The sequence below is a fragment of the Ischnura elegans genome, chromosome 9 (genome assembly GCF_921293095.1).
Source record: "Ischnura elegans chromosome 9, ioIscEleg1.1, whole genome shotgun sequence".
Lineage (NCBI taxonomy): Eukaryota > Metazoa > Arthropoda > Insecta > Odonata > Coenagrionidae > Ischnura > Ischnura elegans.
Window position 1 is genome coordinate 40,939,402 of NC_060254.1, and position 19,113 is coordinate 40,958,514.

The 19,113-nt window shown below is 36.5% G+C and overlaps 1 protein-coding gene across 4 annotated transcripts in view; it reads left to right on the plus strand.

The window, feature by feature from the left end:
* Positions 1 to 16,102, plus strand: part of LOC124165098 (long-chain fatty acid transport protein 4) — a 101,042-nt gene extending 84,940 nt beyond the window's left edge. For 3 of the 4 annotated variants that reach the window (XM_046542385.1, XM_046542386.1, XM_046542387.1), the window contains 12 exons: positions 2,845 to 3,116; positions 4,709 to 4,859; positions 6,555 to 6,795; positions 8,108 to 8,384; positions 9,597 to 9,798; positions 10,625 to 10,817; positions 11,595 to 11,738; positions 11,895 to 12,032; positions 12,377 to 12,443; positions 12,561 to 12,651; positions 14,384 to 14,537; positions 14,626 to 16,102. In XM_046542385.1, the coding sequence (XP_046398341.1) occupies positions 2,845 to 3,116; positions 4,709 to 4,859; positions 6,555 to 6,795; positions 8,108 to 8,384; positions 9,597 to 9,798; positions 10,625 to 10,817; positions 11,595 to 11,738; positions 11,895 to 12,032; positions 12,377 to 12,443; positions 12,561 to 12,651; positions 14,384 to 14,537; positions 14,626 to 14,780 (2,085 nt within the window). In that variant the 3' untranslated portion in view covers positions 14,781 to 16,102. Of the gene's footprint in view, positions 1 to 1,881; positions 1,990 to 2,844; positions 3,117 to 4,708; positions 4,860 to 6,554; positions 6,796 to 8,107; positions 8,385 to 9,596; positions 9,799 to 10,624; positions 10,818 to 11,594; positions 11,739 to 11,894; positions 12,033 to 12,376; positions 12,444 to 12,560; positions 12,652 to 14,383; positions 14,538 to 14,625 lie in introns of those variants that run through there. The other variant, XM_046542388.1, reaches the window with a different exon arrangement.
* Positions 16,103 to 19,113: the final 3,011 nt, after the last annotated feature.

Sequence of the window (19,113 nt, forward strand, 5' to 3'; positions counted from 1 at the left end):
GTACGCTTTCTCGATGAAGAGAAATGAAAGAGAAATTTTTTTTAATACTTTAAGAAATACCGATATTCTCCGTATAATGCAATATACCTATTTCATTACGACAGAAAAATTCCTACACAACAGTAATGAACATGCTGTTTTTTTCTTTAATGTGCTAAGTTGTGCCGTCTACGCCTAACGGGCGTTCGTATTTCGTTCATTTGGCATTAAAGCCTCACGATACGCAAATTACGGAAAAATAATATAAATCATTTATACTATTTAGATTTTATTTAGTCCTAACTACTTTTAAATGTTTTCAAAACACTTCAAAAATTTGTGATCTCCATTTGTTTGCTTCCTTTTTTTACTCGCGCCCAATATGATGAGTATGTTACCCAGGGCCGCAAACCCCTTCCCCCCCCCCGAACCTTTGGGGGGAAGTAAAACTCTCGTGCTTGGGGACGGACACTGTCCCCCTTTACAGCTCCAATTTTTACTCCGCTCCGGGATCATGTAAATTGGAAAATAAAAATGTTCCTATTGCTTTATACATATGAGTGAGGATTTTCATCACCATCATCATTAAAATTTTGTGAACCGTTCAATATCATACCGGAGGCGCAAGGGATGGAAGCGCAAATGATTTTACGAATCGGGCAGTCTAAATTTAAAAAGTGAGCCGTAACTCCCCTCAGCGTGCTACCGAAATGCCGCAAGGAAATATCGACTGCTGCGAACCACGAGTTTCGACTGAAGAGCAAGCTTTGACCAGATGCAGATTCAGCACCAAATTGGGGGGGAGGGTCATCAGTCTGGAATATCCCTGGAGAGATTTCGGAGCTTTCTCCAGTGTTAAATTTATTAAAAATACGCATTTTTACCCATTTTGGAGCCTAAAATTTCGTTTTTACTCTTACAACTACGGTAAAATTCAATTTCAGACATTTAAGGATACAAAAACTATTGAAATAATATAAAATTAAATTTTTTTATAAAATAAAATTTGAAGGGGGGTTATGACCCCTGTGACCTCCCCCTAAATCCACCCCTGGCGCTGATAAAAATCCGAGATGGACATTTTTCCTTACAAAACCGCTGCTCGCACCTTCAGTGAAAATATGAGTAAGAGGGATAATCAGGGACTGCGTATCGGACCAAGATTGAATCGGCAAAATCCGAGATACACCTGAGAAATGCCTTTAAAGAAACTGCTGAAATTCATATATGAATTATATTCTCCCCAATCAAAGCGAAAAATATTAATGAAATCTAAAGTATAAGTAAGTGGTTATTTTTTAAACTAATATGACAAATATGGCCTCGTGCGATACCGAGCGAAAAACTTCAACTGAACTACAATAAACCATCGACGTAAAAGGTTTATCTATCCTCTCATCTAGTGAACAACTACGCCAAATTAACTTATTTATGGTCAAGGTTCCATTATCAACGAGATAACAAACTCGCGCATCAAGGCGTATATTACTCACGATCAGCATGCATTAACAACTTGCAGAAGTCTATCAAACCTGAATTGATGCGAAGTATTGACACTGATGATTTTAAGTGGATTGTCCATATCTTCCCTCCACAGGAGACCATTGACAGAACTGCCTCAAATATTTCGGAACACCAAATCAAAAATATTTCGCAATTACATCCATATCCATGCCGCACAAAATTGGTAATTTAACCATTGACTTTCATTACGGAGCAACAGGCGTCTGAGGTTTTCCCGCAATCTTCTTGATTTACTTCACCTAACCTTCCAAGCATAGATAGTTATCTTACCCGTGGCGTGATGGCGTTCGCCAACTGTCGATTTTGAAGGAGATGAGGACGCTAGTGACATCTCTAGTCGTATTTGTTAACTGTGTTGGTTACTTGCAGGCTGAGCTTCGAAGGCGATCGAGTTGGGAATCCAGATTGAAATGGCAGCATTATGTGCGATTCTTAATAGAGGAAGGTTAAACAACAAGCTGGAAGAGCCAGATTTAGAGATGAAAGGTACTCTCAGTCATTCTAGAGATATTATCAAAGAAGTGTGACTGGCCGACAAATTGTAAGTGATTGTTGACTTGAAAATGCACATGATAATAAAGTGAATTCTCATTCAATTAAGGTGAAAATAATGATTTAAAATTTTTCCTCTTAAATTTAAATTATGTTGGATTCCCTTCGATAGTGAAATCTCTGGTCTTTATTTAAATGTATGACTAGTATCCATGTATAAATCAGAATGCATGGTATGAAAACGCCGACTGAAAAGCTCTATACTCAGCAAGTCTGACCCACCAAGAGGAATGCGCCTACTCATATCTCTTCCGCGGAAAATTTTTTCTCAACAACTATGTCCATCCTTTTGTTGAATTTAATGCATGGGACTCGCGTAACAACGTTGTATAAATGTAAGAGAGTTTTCGGGGATATAAAGAATATAATGCTAATTCTCAACATAAACATTAAGCGCACAATCTTGCTCACGCAGCACAACTATTTATTTTTTGAGTGGGAGGCACATCCAGCTCACCTTGGTTCGAAATGCATTTCCAACTCGTCACAATTTACCTCATGTTCTGCTCTTCAATCCTGTTTTCAATAAATTGACTTGCTCCTCGATTGCCTCACTCGCGCAGCGAAAAGAACTGGGTTTTTTCGCCGTGGGCAATCCGCATCATTCCCCTCCGTCCCCTTCGCGGCCATTGAGTAACAGTCCTTCCGTAACGGCGCATTCCGAACGGCGACGGAGCGCTGCAGACCTCATTTTCGCCCCAGCCGGCGCTGAACCTCTGGCGTTCCTTTTTCGAGAGAGTTTCCTACTCTAAATTCTAAAAATCTTCATTTGTATGTTTGTTTACGCAGAGTTGTGGGGTCGTCGGAAACTGTGATCCTGAGTCCCTGAGCGAAAAGAGACCCCCATCTCCGCTACTCGCTCAGATCGGACTCCTTCGCCGGGCAGCCTTCGCCATGGCCCTGCTAGCTGCCTTCTGTGCCACCGCGCTGGTGCTATGGTACTTCATGGGATGGGGATCCGTGGCACAGCTGGTGGTGGTGGCGCTTTTGGCCTTCATCTTGACCGGAGGTCGATACCGACGCCTGTACGTCATGATTCGCACCACTCCGCGGGACCTCAAGTGAGTATAGTACTACCAAAAAAAATAGCCGTTATCCTAAAGCCTGATACCCCCTGAACACGGGCGGAGTTTACAGTTTTACGTTGGGGTGAAGGGGCAGCATTCATGGCAGGGGTTTAGGGGCTATGGAATACACCCCAGTGAAACGAGGGGGGGCCCTACCCTGGAAAAATATTTTATATTAGCCTCTGAAAACATCATTTAAGGACTATCTACGACTAAAATTTAATGAACCTTTTGTTTTTTTGTTTTCATTGTACTTGGATGCACAAGTTTCCTACTTTTTTGACAAAGAACCATTAAAGCTGTGGGACCAGTCTCTCCCTAAAACTCTGCCCATACCCCTGACCCTATTCACACAAGCCCGAAAAAAAATTAATAAGGGTCATCTGAAGGGGTGGAGCATTGTGGTTACTGATCGTAGGGAAGGCTCTAGGGGTTCAACTTGCAGGTGAAGCCTTCGAACAAGCCAAACGAAAATCCATTAAGTGCAAGGTGATCCAAGGAAAGGAACTGTCCCCCTATCCTGAATTTTTGAAATTCTCATCCCTGAGCCCCAATCTGGGGTGAGCTCTACCCTCACCAACCTTTAGGTCAAATCACTGCATGAGATGAGTGATTTTAGAGGGGGACGCTTGGACGTGTACTTGGGGGGGTTCACTTGAGACAGTGCTATCAAAAATCATTTTGGGCGGATTTCAACCCATTGAAACCCCCTCCATCTACTAGATTAGTTTTTACCTTTGCTATTATTTGACTAAATACTGCAAGGGATCTAAGGGGTAACCTCACAGTAGTAGTGGGTGTCCGGGAGGTTACAAATTTTTGAGAATTTCGAAGCTCATAACAACACTTTAAAGTTGTCTCATTAATAATTTTCCAAAGAATTCCGTTTTTAATACAAACATTTATGTACATTTTTAGAAATTTGGGTGTTCAGGGCTCTCCTTTCCGGATTGCATTTGACAATTGAACAAAATTACCATTTTGTCTCATTAAATTGGAAAGCCCAGGGGGAACTACAGGCCCCCCCAAACCCCTCCCTAGATTCGCCACTGCTCCCCATAAAATTTCAAGAACCTAACAACCTTAAGAAACCTGTATACATCATGTACAACCAACTGCTAGCAACTCTAACAACTATACATGAGGAAATTCCTTAATGCAAGGAGAAAAAAAGCTACTAACAAAAATTATCACTACTTGGGAGGCATATAAAAGTAAACAGCAAAATTGAAAATTCTAAAAGCATTTTAGTTATTGGTATTTAAAACTCTGTAATATGTACGTTTGAATCAAGTTAAATTTTGCCATGTGCGAGTTTCCAATGCATAATATTATGAATAAAACTGTGGGATAAATAATTTGCTATCGCCTCATTGTTAAAAGAGGTACCAGCCATTAGCATGTACCTTCTGTTGTTCACTTCTAAGTAGTGTAATATTATCATTGCTATCCTTGCTGATCAATGCAACAAGCTGTTTCTCATAGGCTGTTGCATAGTAAGAAATGAGAGAAATATAGTCTTTTCTGTTTCCTAGTCACTAAGTTCTCTATAAGGATTATTAAACAACAACTTATTCTCTTCTCAGGGCACTATTCAAACTTATAAGACTGAGATGGAGGATGCACAGCTATCGCAAAAAGAATATGTCAGTGGCAGCAATGCTGAGGCAAAAAGCAACTAAGCATCCAAATCAGATAGCATTCATTTTTGAAAATCAAGAATGGACCTTCGGCCAAGTAAGTACCATTTTTAACTGTCTGAACGCTGACCTTTTAGCCATCTCAGCTTTACCTAGAAGTTCTCACAGTCGTGACTCAAACATGAAAATTTATAGGTGATATAGTGTTTGTGGGCAATATTTGGAGTCAAATAAAAGATCCTCAAATTCTTAGACCAGCTCTCTGCCTACCCAAATTCAGAAATTCAATGAGTTTGTTTTTACTAAACGCTACCTGAAACATTAACTAACATAATGTTGAAATCTTGATGCGAAGTAATTTTTCACAAACTAAATTAATCTCAAACCTAACCTGGCCTTTGTGTGTAAATAATTGAATTAATTAATTTTTACATGATAATTTTCAAACTATATTATTAATTTTATTGAGTCCACTCAGTGGAGCATTTTATTGAGCACTGACAAAAATCAACCTCATATTTCAATGTCATATTAAATATCTCAGACTACTATGATATAATAGATTCTGATAAGATAGAAAACTTCTCATTCCAGAGATAAAATAATATGTAAAGTGATTAATGGGTTACAAGTGGCAGTAATAAAATGCATTTTAACATGAGAGAACTCATAAGAGACAAAAGCTATGGATGATGAGTCAGCAAAAAAACCAAAGGTCATCCCAGTGACCTAGTATAAGAAGTTCAGTGATCCCTCTTTTCATTACATATTCTTCCTGGGCATCATACACAAAATTATAATGGCTAATTCTGTGATAATACATAGGTACTGATTTCATAAGAAAAGGAAGGCATATTCCCCCTCCCTCAGTGTTGTTTTATTTTGACAAAGAAATTTTCCAGGATGTGTTCTTCTCAGACATATGCATGCCTATGCCTTATGTTTCTGATTCAAATTGATATCAAATCTTCTAAAACAGCAATTTTTGAAAATGTGATTGACACATACAGCATTTAGATCAATTATTTTGGTTTTATTTCAAAGAAAAAAGTGTGTAAGGTTAGTTGAGGCTATGTGTACAGATCAGACCAAGCTAGAGCTAGTGAAATAGCTAGAGGAATATAAACGTAAATAAGCAACTAGTATATAAAACATTATCCTCTGTCCGCATCAATTATCCAAGATGCCAATTGAATGCATCAGCGAGGTAACATACAATACCTATTATCACGCAGCTAGGAATTAAGGCTAGAGGGGTTTTTAAATGCAACTAATACTGGGGGCCTGAGGGGTATGGAGTACCCACCAGGTTAAGTGCAAGGTGCGGAGGCCCTCCCCAGATAAATTTTAAGATAAATGGTTCAAATAGTGAGTTTTATGGCTGGTTGAGGGATATTTTATTAATGCTTACACCATTCAGTAAGTAATATTAATACAATTAAGTAAAATGGATTCAACTGTAAAAAATTCTCTGAGCTCTGGGGGTGAGGGGGTTTTAACCCCCAAAATTAATAATAGGCAAGGCATTATACATTAATCTGTAGAGTGCTTCATATCTAATATTCAAGGTACTCTCACTGCACCTTTGCATATTATACTGATAACAAATAGCCCACCTTACTGAGGAAGATGAATGTAAATCTTGATTAACGATCAAATCCTTGGAAAGCAAAAAGTATCCATGCCGCTAAGCCTAATTGTACTACACAACTATGTGTACAGTACTGATATATTTTTAATTCTTTATGGTATGAATCAATTAACTTACGCTCTTTCTATACTTTCTATTTAGATTGAAGAATACAGCAATCAAGTTGCAGCTGCATTTAAGGCTCGAGGCGAATTGAAACCTGGAGATGCTGTGGCACTATTCATGGAAAATCGTCCAGAGTATGTGTGCCTGTGGCTTGGTCTCTCAAAAATTGGGGTCATAACCGCACTAGTCAACCACAATCTAAGGAGGCAGCCTCTTACTCACTCCATTAAAACTGCTGCCTCAAAGCTACTTATCTATGGGATAGAGCTGGAAGATGGTATGTGATTATTTCCTTAGTTTTTGCTTGTTCAATTATCACAGAGTACATAAATATAATAGCAGAATACAAATTAAATTAAATAACATAATATAAAGTGATATTCTCAGATACAGAATTCTTTAATTTCTATGAAAGGTTTTTATTAGTTTCTGAAGGACTGTGTATTAGAGAAATTTTTTATACTATCCATTGCAGAGTTTTGGTCCAGTGATCAAGGTACTTGGCTGCCAATGGTAGGGTCAAGGGTACAAATGCATGGAAAACCTATTCATTCCCAAACAATAACCTAACACACCAAGGTGGCCCCCTTCATTAAGCATGTGAAATTCTATGCCTGCTGCTTATTCTGGAGTGAGCTTGAGCGTAAACTATCCAAACTAACCATCACGTTGAAGCACTGAGTTGAGAGAGTGCATTGTAAATCAAGAAAAATACTTTTATTGAAAGGTTTACTAATGGTGGTTATTGAGCTTCTGCTGATCTTTCAAATGGAAACCGTAGGCCCAGAGAATTTTTCCATGCTTTGCAGAAAGATGAGTAGTTACTTCCATTGATTAAATGAAATAAATTGAGCCCAGACTCAAAAGCTGAGAATTACAGTTGAGGATTACATTATATAAATTCTATTACTGACTCTTTGGTTTTCTAAGTTAATAGCGCATAGTGAGGTCTTTTGTCTCTTTGTTATTTAAGTGATTCCATGAGCACTTAATTAATTTAAAATTAGACTAAACTTATGAATCATAAGCCTTGTACAAAAGCCCCAAGTCTTAATAATTAAATAAATTGGTTTATGTAAAAAATCAACTAGTTTTTCAGATGACCTAATGAACCATCTACTGAAGAGAGAATGTACGGTTTTCACTAACAATGGCCAGGCTAGGAATGAGAAGAGAAGAATTCTTAACTAGCTTTTGTCAGACTAACAGCATATTCTCTTTGCCATTGATAGCAGCCTATAAAGCTGTTTTGGAGATTTTATTCATAGATTACATTGGCTTTAAGATTATTCTATTTTTGGAAATGTTCCCTTGAAATCATTAAGTAGCTCACTTTCCCCAGGTTTACAGATCTCCTGGCATTGATTTCTATAAGATATTGTCAAGCAGTAGCATACCAAGGGGGAAGGTCCAGTGGGTCCAGACCCCCCCCCCCCCCCCCCCAGAAATATAAAAACACAATTATTTTCCTTCATTAAAGAAAATGAACTCCGAATGAAATTCCTGGCAACGCCACTGCTGTGAAGTAAAAATGTATCCAATATCATGATCAATGTAATGTAATTTATATCTAAAACTTTCCTTTGCAGCTATCCAGGAAGTTAGAGATACTCTTGATACTAATTTACCAATTTACCGATGGTGTGGAAGTTCATCACCAAAGTCAGAAGATACCAAAGATAAAGAAATAAGCAATGACAAATCTCAAGGGCAATTCATTGACCTTGATTCTCTAATTAGTGCAGCTTCTAGTGCGGCACCGAGTGCTGAGGACACCTTTGTTGGAGGTTTTGATGATCGTCTCGTGTACATATATACTTCAGGAACGACAGGACTACCTAAGGCAGCCATTATCACAAATTCAAGGTATATTACAACATAGAAATTACATGTTAGAAATATATTCTTGGAAATTAATTAATTACTTAATTAATATCTAACACTAGCCTTATTACAAGTACATACACACAGGGGCGGATCCAGGACTTTTCTGGTGGTCTGACAGGCAAACCATTTTCTCCTACTTGAGGTTAAAAACAAGATAAAACAATTACTTTACATAATATTCTCTTTATTTTAATGTGAAAGTTATTAATATAGAATCAAATGTTCGATGCCCAGTAATACACTAAATAAAACGAACGTAATGATAACCATACAAAAAATTTTGTATATTTTTACGGGTACCATGACCTTAAAATTAGATCATTGATAGTAAATGATTATATCTTATAGAAATCATTAACCATAAGCAGCTTGAAGCATATACATATATGGATTTTTAATATGTACTTAGGTGAAATTTAAAAAATATTATGAGAACACTACTCATTCTTCACAACTTGCAGATGCTCATTTAGACAACCTAAAACCTTAGTGGAAGAAAAAAAAACAGAAGCTGATAAAAAATAACATTAACTGCAAAACACGCATAAATATTGAGAGACAAAACTTTCACGTGCAAGAGTTCTCAGGCACATGAATGTTTTACCAAAAGAGAGAAATTATTCCTCTTCTACCTACCGATAAATATTAATGCATTTAAAATGTGATCTCATTAAACATGGATTCATTAAAATGTTCCCCTTGGAAAAAAATATAGATTGGTCACTCACATAGGAAGGCCTTTAAGTTTCATGATTCTTCATGCACAAGGAAAAAATAATTTTAGCTCAGGCACTATGGCCCAGGGGCGCAGCCAGGAATTAAAGATATGGGTTATGGATATGGGATAAAGGGGGGTTTCAGGCACAACTAATACTGGGGTGTCTCGGGGTATGGCATACCTTCCAGGGTAAGCAGGAGGTGCGAGGGCCGTCCACCAGAAAAAAATTACGATAAATGGTTAAAAATTGTGTGTTTTACGGCCTTCTGAGGTATATTTCATTAATCCTTACACTATTCTATAAGTATTATTAATCCAAATAAATAAAATACATTAAACTTTTTAAAAAAATTGTCTGAGCTCTGGGGGGGGTTTTATCCCCCAAAACCCCCCCCTCGCTGCACCACTGCTACGGCCAATTGTCAAAAGGTTTTTATAAATGACTGAGACTAATAAAACTCTTCCATCCACAGGTTTTTCTTCTTATGTGTGGCAATTTATGAGTTAGTTGGCCTTCACCATACAGATCGTCTTTACACATCTCTACCATTATACCACACTGCTGGAGGTATATGTGGCATTGGACAAGTTTTCGTAAATGGATGTTCAATGGTTCTGAGACGAAAATTTTCAGCCTCGTCATATTTCAAGGAAGCTAAAAAATATCACTGCACGGTAAATAATTTTACAGTATTCTTATTGTTGTTTTGAACCAGCTAAAAATGGAACACCGATGTAAAATGGCATTTCTTGAAAAAGATATTTTACAAGTCAGAAAGTATCATGTTCATTCCCCAAGCAGTATGGTTAAATATTGAATGCCACCCTAAATAATTGCCAATTTTTCTAACCACATTCTAATCAATCAGTAAAGTATGCATGAATTGTATTGGCAACAGGATAATCAAACCATCGACTAGTAAACATAATAATTTAAATGAGAATTAGTCATTGAGTAAGAAAATGAATCTCTTTTAATATTATTGAGCTGCCATAACAACAAAATTGGAAAACTGCCTCAATATAGCTGTGCAACTACATACATGTCTTAAAAATAAGATTTTAAGGATATAAAGTCCAATTTTTTTCTTCGTAGTGTTGTTCTCAGTTGATTAAAAGGAAATATTATCATTTTTAGCATGTAAGAAAATCATCAACTCAAGGGATACTCTGGTTTACATATGTCAACGTCAACGGCGTGATTTTCAACATGTAATTTTCTCCCTGTTTTGTACTTCTGAGTTGTTACAGAATGATTTGCTATGCTGTGCAAGTGATTAAAATAAGATACATAGATGGTGTTGGTTTCACCTCAAAATTCAATGTGTTTTTAAAGCAAATCTCCTTATATGACAAAAAAATTTAACCATTTACATTGATTTAACAAGTTTTTTCGGTAACAATTGTATTTCGCCACAAAAGCAGTTATCTGCAATACATTTTCATAGGATGCATAACCGTCGATGAAACTCAGAAGTTTGAATACGGCATTTAATTTCAGGTTGGCCAGTACATAGGAGAAATGTGCCGCTACATGCTCTCCACTCCACCGCACCCTGATGACAAGACCCATTCAATTCACACAGTGTTTGGGAATGGGCTGAGACCTCAGATATGGTCTCAATTTGTAGAACGCTTTGGCATCTCTCACGTTGGTGAATTCTACGGAGCGACAGAAGGAAATGCTAACATAGGTGAGTGTAGGATACTGTGTGACACCACACCTAACAGAAATTAGCCTCATTGAAATAAATGTGAAAATAAAAAACTATTGCGAATGTTCATGATGGCACACAGTGAAGAAGCTAAGCAACATTCAAACCAGATAAGGAGTGACTGCGCTTGAGATGGCGTTTATCATTGATAAATGAAATTTTATTGATGATATTAGAGTTAAATGAACATATTAGAATATCAGGGTTTTGTTGTGTTCATTAGTTGACAAGGCCACAGTGAGTAAGGCTGGTCAAGGGGTTTAATATAATTCCTGCTAAAAGTTCAAGGAGCTTCGGCCTAAAGTGAATCTAAAAAAGAATCCCTTTTAATATTTTTCTGGCCAAGGTCGTGGCTGTTTAAGCTGAGGTATCCTTCCTAGTATTTTCAGCATTAGATGTTAGTCCTGTTCTGCTTGGTAAGTTCTTAGTCCAAGGACAAACAATTAATGCTGAGAAAACCCAGAGGGATTCCTGCCTCGAAATTGAAACTTCTCATCAGTTTAAATTATATGGCTTTACAATTGTGAAAAATTTTCATTGGAAAAAATAAGGAAATACAACTTTTGCAGAAACTGCTAAACAAAACTTGGAAAATGCAATTCTTAACTGCACCAAGTCTTTGATAATACTTGAAACTGATGTTAATTCATGTAAAGATATATGTATCTATAATTGCATTTGAAATACTGATGGATATCACTTTTGTCCAACTTAATTTATCTGCATGATGGGTCACATCAAACGTGGATTTGACAGCCAACATAGATGACACTGTAGGAGCCATTGGATTCATTTCTCGGATTGCACCTTGGATTTACCCAATATCTATTATAAGGGCAGATCCCGCAACGGGAGAACCAATTCGTGATAAACATGGATTATGTACTGTTTGCAAACCAGGTAAGATAGAATTATACCTGCCACTGATGAACCTGCACAAAATGTGGCTGGAGATCAATGAAGTGAAATTTTATAGCCTTGATCCACTTAATTGTCGAAAAATCTTATATGTATGTACTTGTATTTATTAAAAAAAATTCATTATTTGCCAAACAGGAGAACCAGGTGTATTTGTCGGAAAGATAATCCCAAATGATCCACTACGCGCATTCCATGGTTATGTTGACAAAAGTGCATCTGACAAGAAAGTGGTTCGAGACGTGTTTAGAAAAGGAGATGCTGCCTTCATTTCAGGTAATAAATCCTCATAAATTAAACTGGTTATTTACAGTGTCCATGTAAAAATAAAGTTATCAAGTCCTCTTAGCATCTGCTGTGTCGTATAAAGACATAAGCTCTATCTTTTTTTTCCAATTTGATTTCATCTAGTTAAAATAGATTCAATGCTGAAACTAAGTCATTGTGCTTAAGCAGCAATAATTTACTTAACATTAAGATAATTCAATGTAGTATAGCTTTCCTCCAGATGACTACAGATCTCTCACAAAAATTAAAAGACATTCAATTATTAACTTTTGGTAACACCATGAACTAACTTACCCACTATGTCACTAAAATAAATATTCTATCATTCTCAGGTGATATTCTGGTGATGGATGAGTTGGGATACTTATATTTCAAGGACAGAACTGGAGATACGTTTAGGTAAGAATAATAAGTATTCACAATCACCTACTTCTTTAAAATGATAACAATCAGACAAATTTTTAATCACAATGGAACGTTATTTCTTCTTTCTGAATCAAAAATTTAATTTTACAGATGGAAGGGTGAAAATGTTTCCACATCTGAAGTTGAAGCCGTCATTAGTAATGAGATTGGTTTCCGAGATGCAGTGGCATATGGAGTAGAGGTAAGTGACATTCAAATAATTTACAAAGCTATGTACTATTTAATTAAGATGCTGGATTATTACTAGTTTTAAAATGTTTCAAATGTCTTTTCCTTGATTTTCATCCCCCAACTGATAGTCATGGGTTTTTCCCAATGCTACACATCAATGAATTGACGATCAGAAAGAAAGAATTCACTTGATATTTCAATTCCGTGATATTATCAATGCACAAATGGGTGGGTATAATAGCAATGGATGGCTTCATATGAAAATTTAGCTCGAGTTACTACAAATGCTAAGGAAAATTTTCAGAATTGTTGTCCAGTGATTGTGACCAATTCTTCTTACAAACTAATGGAAAAATTCTTTTCTGATAAGCCGTAACTGCTTCCTCTTTACATTTTTACCTGATTCATTCAAACCTACATAAATTTCCCATTTTTACTACTATCCCTCCATTAATGCCAGAAATAGTATAATGAGTACTCAAGTTTCCTCTAGCAGGAAATTCCTAGCTAATTAGAATTCATTAAGCTTTTTAATAAAATTCTTAGATGAATATATGGCATATCCTGTGATGCAATGAAGAAAAGGAAGGTTTAAAATAACGTACCAAAAGGTGCGTTTAATATTTAAAAGTTTATTCTGGAATTTGGAAGATTAACTGTCTAGTACAAGGGAGCTCATATATACATATAGCAAAGTTGAGAGGGACGGAATTTTACTTCGTTATAACAAAACTTTTTTATATGTAGACCTGCCCTTGTGAACTTTTGAGCCAAGCTCACTGCAGTAGTATCACAAGAATTATTTTATAACCTTGTACAGGAAAGGAAAATAATGTCTCAAAGCATTTTGAAAATGAGATACTATCCAAATTGACCAAGAAAACTGCTACCTTTTCCCATTTCAGAGTCTGCCACCTCCGCCAACTTTGAAAGAATTTTTCACCAAAAATACTCAAATGAATGCACCAATTCAATTATCTTATGCGCAGTTAAGGGGTTATTTTGTAATCTCGTATTCATAAACTCCTAAAATTTGTCTGTTTTCATTAAGAAATTTTCACCATACTTCAGAATGTGCATCGGAGATATTTTCAGGGATAAGCCACCTATTGGAGAGTTGAGGTCGTCTTTCTGCCTGGGGAAGGCTCTGTGTTAAATTGCAAAATTATTGTCTGCACATGGTTGATTTATTTTTAATCTACCTAATCCTCAAGCAGGAAATTCCTTGCCAATTACAATTCATTAAGCTTTTTAATAAAATTTGATACATAGGTACCAAAGTTAGTATGTACATAGGTGCATCTCCTGCTATCAAACCCCAAAGTGCTACTTTTGGTTGCATTCGATGCGCCCTTTGCATTGTCTTCTCATTACTGTTTGTTACGTCGTGTCATACAACTTCTGCGGTGCGATATCCTGCCCGGTAGGCACACCTTCTGATATTCTCAGAGAGAAAACATAAAAATCCTGCAATGTAACCATGAATTCCAAGTTTCCCACGTCTCTGGGTACTATCCTTCCTGAGGGACGCCGGATGGCCTGCTAGTCCTCCATACAAATGATATAGCCATGAAATTAGACCAAACTACTGGTGAAATGAATTACTACCAGCTAATGGAATGATTTAATAATTAGATGGTGATAACCACCAATTTGCTGAATTTCAGAACAGGCCTAATTCATATGAGAAACATTTTTTTTTAAGTCCTATAAATATGCCTCCTTCTACTCTTTTTAAATAGGTGACTGGCCTTGAAGGACGTGCTGGGATGATAGCTATCCTTGACAAGGAAAACACACTTGACTTGAAAATGCTGCATTCAGGTATCCAGAAAGCTTTACCTGCATATGCACGTCCAATATTCATTCGTGTTCTTCCCGAGCTTGATATGACTGGTAAGAATAGTTCTTCCTTTCTTATTATACATATACCTTCAATGACAGACTTGCAACTGATTTTATTGTTCTTACTTTTTTCTATTAGGAACTTACAAGCTGAAGAAGGTGGACTTGCAGAAGGATGGGTTTAATCCAGCAGGTATCAAAGATAAACTCTACTACTTCACTGGATCAGGAGGATATGAACCTCTCACTCAGGACATTTATGATCAAATTCAGTCGGGAAAAATAAGGCTTTAGCCTGAAGATAAAATCATGTTATGGCATGTTCTGCCATCAGCTGATGAAGACTGTCGAGTTCCTTGAGGGTGGGACATGTTTCTATGCATGGGCCACCTTTGCACATCTGTGCTGGTGTTGTGATTTTCTTTTAATATACTCATTGCTTCAGCTGGAGAAATGAGGTAGTGTGGGGGAATTCACAGACAATGAAATCGATTTGATTCAGTGAATACCCTACATGGGTCTGATGTTCAAGTTTTGGAGAGTGAATCTCAAAAGTATTTGGTGCATTTCTGTGAAGATTGAACTTCTACAAGATGTGATGAGTGAATAGTGAACAGTTTCTAAAGATGATGTTGAATCACAGATATGCATTCGGCATCAAAATTTGTTGCAAATAAAGAGCAACTGTACACAACTTATATTTTTTGGGAGGTTAGCCACGAAAAATTATGAGAGCAATGTAAAGATTTACTTAACGATGGCACTGACGGTTGCTAAAAAAATTGGTGCATTCAGTGGTACAAGCAGAAGGACATGGTTCCATGGCATCAGATATAATGCATGAAAATGAACTCAATAAACGACGAAGGAACTTTATATTTGAAAGAGATAGTTCACAAAGTAAAACCTCAGATTTTGGTATGCCAAACTGTTTGTAAAATAAAGTTTGTTTAAGAAAACTTGAAGCGAACTCAAGAAACTGACCAATATCATACATATAAGCGTGTCTGCTGATGCCAAACACTTCATTCCTCATTTCTATCATGAAACATAGTCGTGGTGAATGGTGTACATGATTATTGATAATTAGCACTATTCGTTTCATATATGGTTTTCTATACACATAATTTTGCACATTGCCATGAACATGTCTTTTTTCCATAATCCAGCCACAAATATTACACTAGCTAAGTGCCTAATATAAAATTAGCAAACAACGATTCAGGCTCGATTTTGAAACAAAACATATAGTTTTTGGATCAACTTGGTTCAAAGTTAATGCATAGACATTTGCTAATCCAAAGTATTTATCAAAATAAGTAATAAAGGAAGAGAATACTTGCAGATCTTGTGTGTGTGTGTCCAAAAATTTGAACAATGAAAGGAGAAAACTATTTTATCCACAGTGCATTTCAAGGTTTCCTTGTTTCTAAACAAGCAATTCAAGAATAGAATTTTGAAATAATGATGATGAACAAAAAATATGTGATAAAGTTTCTATGAATTCCATAACTATTTTATTGTTAAGGGTGAAATAACCTAAAGTATTGAATTGCATTTTTATTTAAATTTGAAGAGTTTGTACTTATATTTGAAATAAAATATTTTATCAATTACCCATATTCTATTGACTGAAGCAACAGCATATCAAGAGGAAGAACCCTATGTATGTAACAAATCAGTCTTAAAATGAGATTGACCAAGTTTCAGCTCAACATTATAACACTAACCCATACTTCACTTACGGCTTAACATTGCAAAAATATGATTTTTAACAAGAACATTAAAGTACAAAAGTTACTACAGACACATCATTCTTGAGGAAATGAAAATCATTGTCTGCTATTTTTGTTGGCCGAATAATTTCATATAAATGCTACACTTGACAATTACAGTAGAATCCTGATTTACAGTAGACTCTCGTTATTACGAAGTTCACGGGACTGAAAAACCGGAGGTTTGTAATAACGAAGTTCGTATGAATGTTTCTTTTAGAAATCATCAAAAAGAAAACATAGTTTGTCAAAATTTCTAGTATCTTCGATCTCCCACATTTATGATCTTCAGGATCAAGTGTGTAATGCACGCGATTAAATTATGCGCAAGTCCTCAATGTACGAAGAAGATGCTTTGCAAGCCCTTGCTAGTTTGTTGATAAACCTATACTAGGCATCGAGGAGAGTTGTTATCCTGCAGAATGCAACACTGCATCACCATCTTGCATTAACTCACGATTGTGACGAACTGATCTAGCTTGCAACGTAGCCAGAGGTGATTGAAATCGATAGTGTAACACCTATTTTTGAGTGGTTTGTTTTGGTTTTTGGTGTGACGTAATACAAGCAATAATAAGCAGCGGAGGTGGAGTGAGGTAATTGTTGGGATTGTTGACGGCGCGAGAGGAGATGAAAGGGGAGGACTCGGATTGTGATAGTTATGGCGGACGGGTGTTTCCTTGCTCCCGAGTATGTATTATTTAAAGTGAAATAAAATATTTGTAAGTGACGTGTGAAAATAAGAGTAATTAAATGAAAAGTTACAATAGTAACACCAGATTTGTTGTCATATATCCACTGCCTCATGCAGGTCGAATGGAATCAGGAGAAGTTGCTTATTCAGCGCACTGATCACCTTGACTCCGACTCACCTTGTTTCTCACCAGTTATTAATAAAACACGGTTTAACCTTGAGTAACAATTAGCTAACTCTGCGCAGTGAAAAGATTTAATCTTCAACAGAACTTGAGCTAATATGAAAAATTGACACTGCTTCTGGAGTTTGGGAATTTCGTCAGAGTTATGATGTCAAAGTCAACCACCAAGGAATTCCTGCTGGATTTTCGTACTTTTCCGCGCTCATTAATTTTACCGTAATTATGCAGTTTTTTCCAGTGGGAGCGATTTATTTAGAGTCATGAAAACTCTGATTGCCATTCTCTTTTGACATATAAATTGTAGCAGATCTTTGAATCGAAATTGATTATAGCCATCCGCATGTCGCGAATCGGCTCAAGGATATCTAAATGCAATGTAATGTGATGTTTTTCCACAGAGAGAGAATGCTCTCACCCACCATCATGTCAGGGAAAGCACTCCCTTGGTTCTTTTATGGTTCATTCATAGAAACTGACCTTGGAATGGATTATAGACAGAATCTTCGGATACGCTGCACAAATAATATTAGGACTCCTCTTTCGAAAGGAAAATAGTGGACTGAATAAATACTGACCTAACAATGCACTTCCTGTAGAGATCAGAGACGAGAGTTGAAAGGTGCATAAATCATCGATGAAAAACATTCCCACAAAACCGGCCTTAGCGGCCCTTGGAAAATTACTCTTGTCATTAGCAGTCATTTAATCATCAAAGTCAAGTTCAAGAAGTGTAATATAAGGTCGTTACCGGTTATTAAGGGATGACTTAACTCCATTAAATAATAAATTTGAATAGAAAAAGTGTTTGGATAAGAAGCAGAGTGAAACATCACATGAAGACAATTAACTCATCTTGCAAGTTGAAGGCCCTAGCACCACATTTGTGAGAGAATGCTGATGAAGAAGCATTCCCGGGTAGATTCAATCAACTCTTGCTAAATTTTCAAGAGAATTTTCTTGTTGCTGAGCAGAAATTCAAAGATTTCGATAATCATTTGAATAAACCATAATGAAAAAACATTAAATCGGGCAAAAATATCTTGTGTGGGACAATTTTTTATGACCTTAAATGCAGAAAAATGCAGAATGCGGAAACACTAAATGAGGATAATTTTTACATTGCTCGCATAGGGAGTGAATCTGGACCCCAAAAAATAAACACTAAATGTGGAAAAACATTAAATGCGAAAACCTTAAATCTGGATCCGACTGTACTTATATTTCATGAGTAATAGTACATCAACCCCACAGAGACGATTAAATGTTGAATCTGGATGAAAACCCAATATTACACACTCTTGTTGGTTGCGAAATGAATAAGATGATAAATTATCCTTACCCTTCAGGATGATCTAAAAAAAATGTAATGTCCAATCATATCATTAAACTCATTTGCTTTCCTCTATTTCATTTTACCCATTAACCTTTTCCCTACTAAAGACATAAATATATGTGTAGGCATTTCTTGACCTGGGAGATGAAAGCCGTATATTTTCGTTGAAGACTTTCTTACACAAGTGAACGAGTGCCGAATATATATGTTTTCTAGCTCTCCCCCTTTTATGACGGTTGCGGGTGTACGACGTCTTTGTTTCGGGACCCAATACTGCTGGGTTTAGGCTTTACCCTCGGAATCTGGAAGCAGGTACCCTGACCCCTCGTCTTTTATTACCCCTCTTAGCGGTAAGGGACTGCGGTCATGCAATTGTTTATCCAGTCAGTTGTCAAAATAAATATTTGTACTTTTCCCAAGAAATATGAACTAAGAATTGAATCCTTTGTCTTTTGAGCAACGTTTACAATTTTAAATGAAATTCTACGATAAATATTAACTTCTTTCTCGAGTTCAGTATAAACATCAAAATGGAAATTGTTGCTGCATTAAATGCGTTAATATTGGCCTTCAAACTTCGTTTAAAATTTGACAATGCTCAGAAAAAATGAGGGATTCGATTCAAAGAATGCAATTTACGT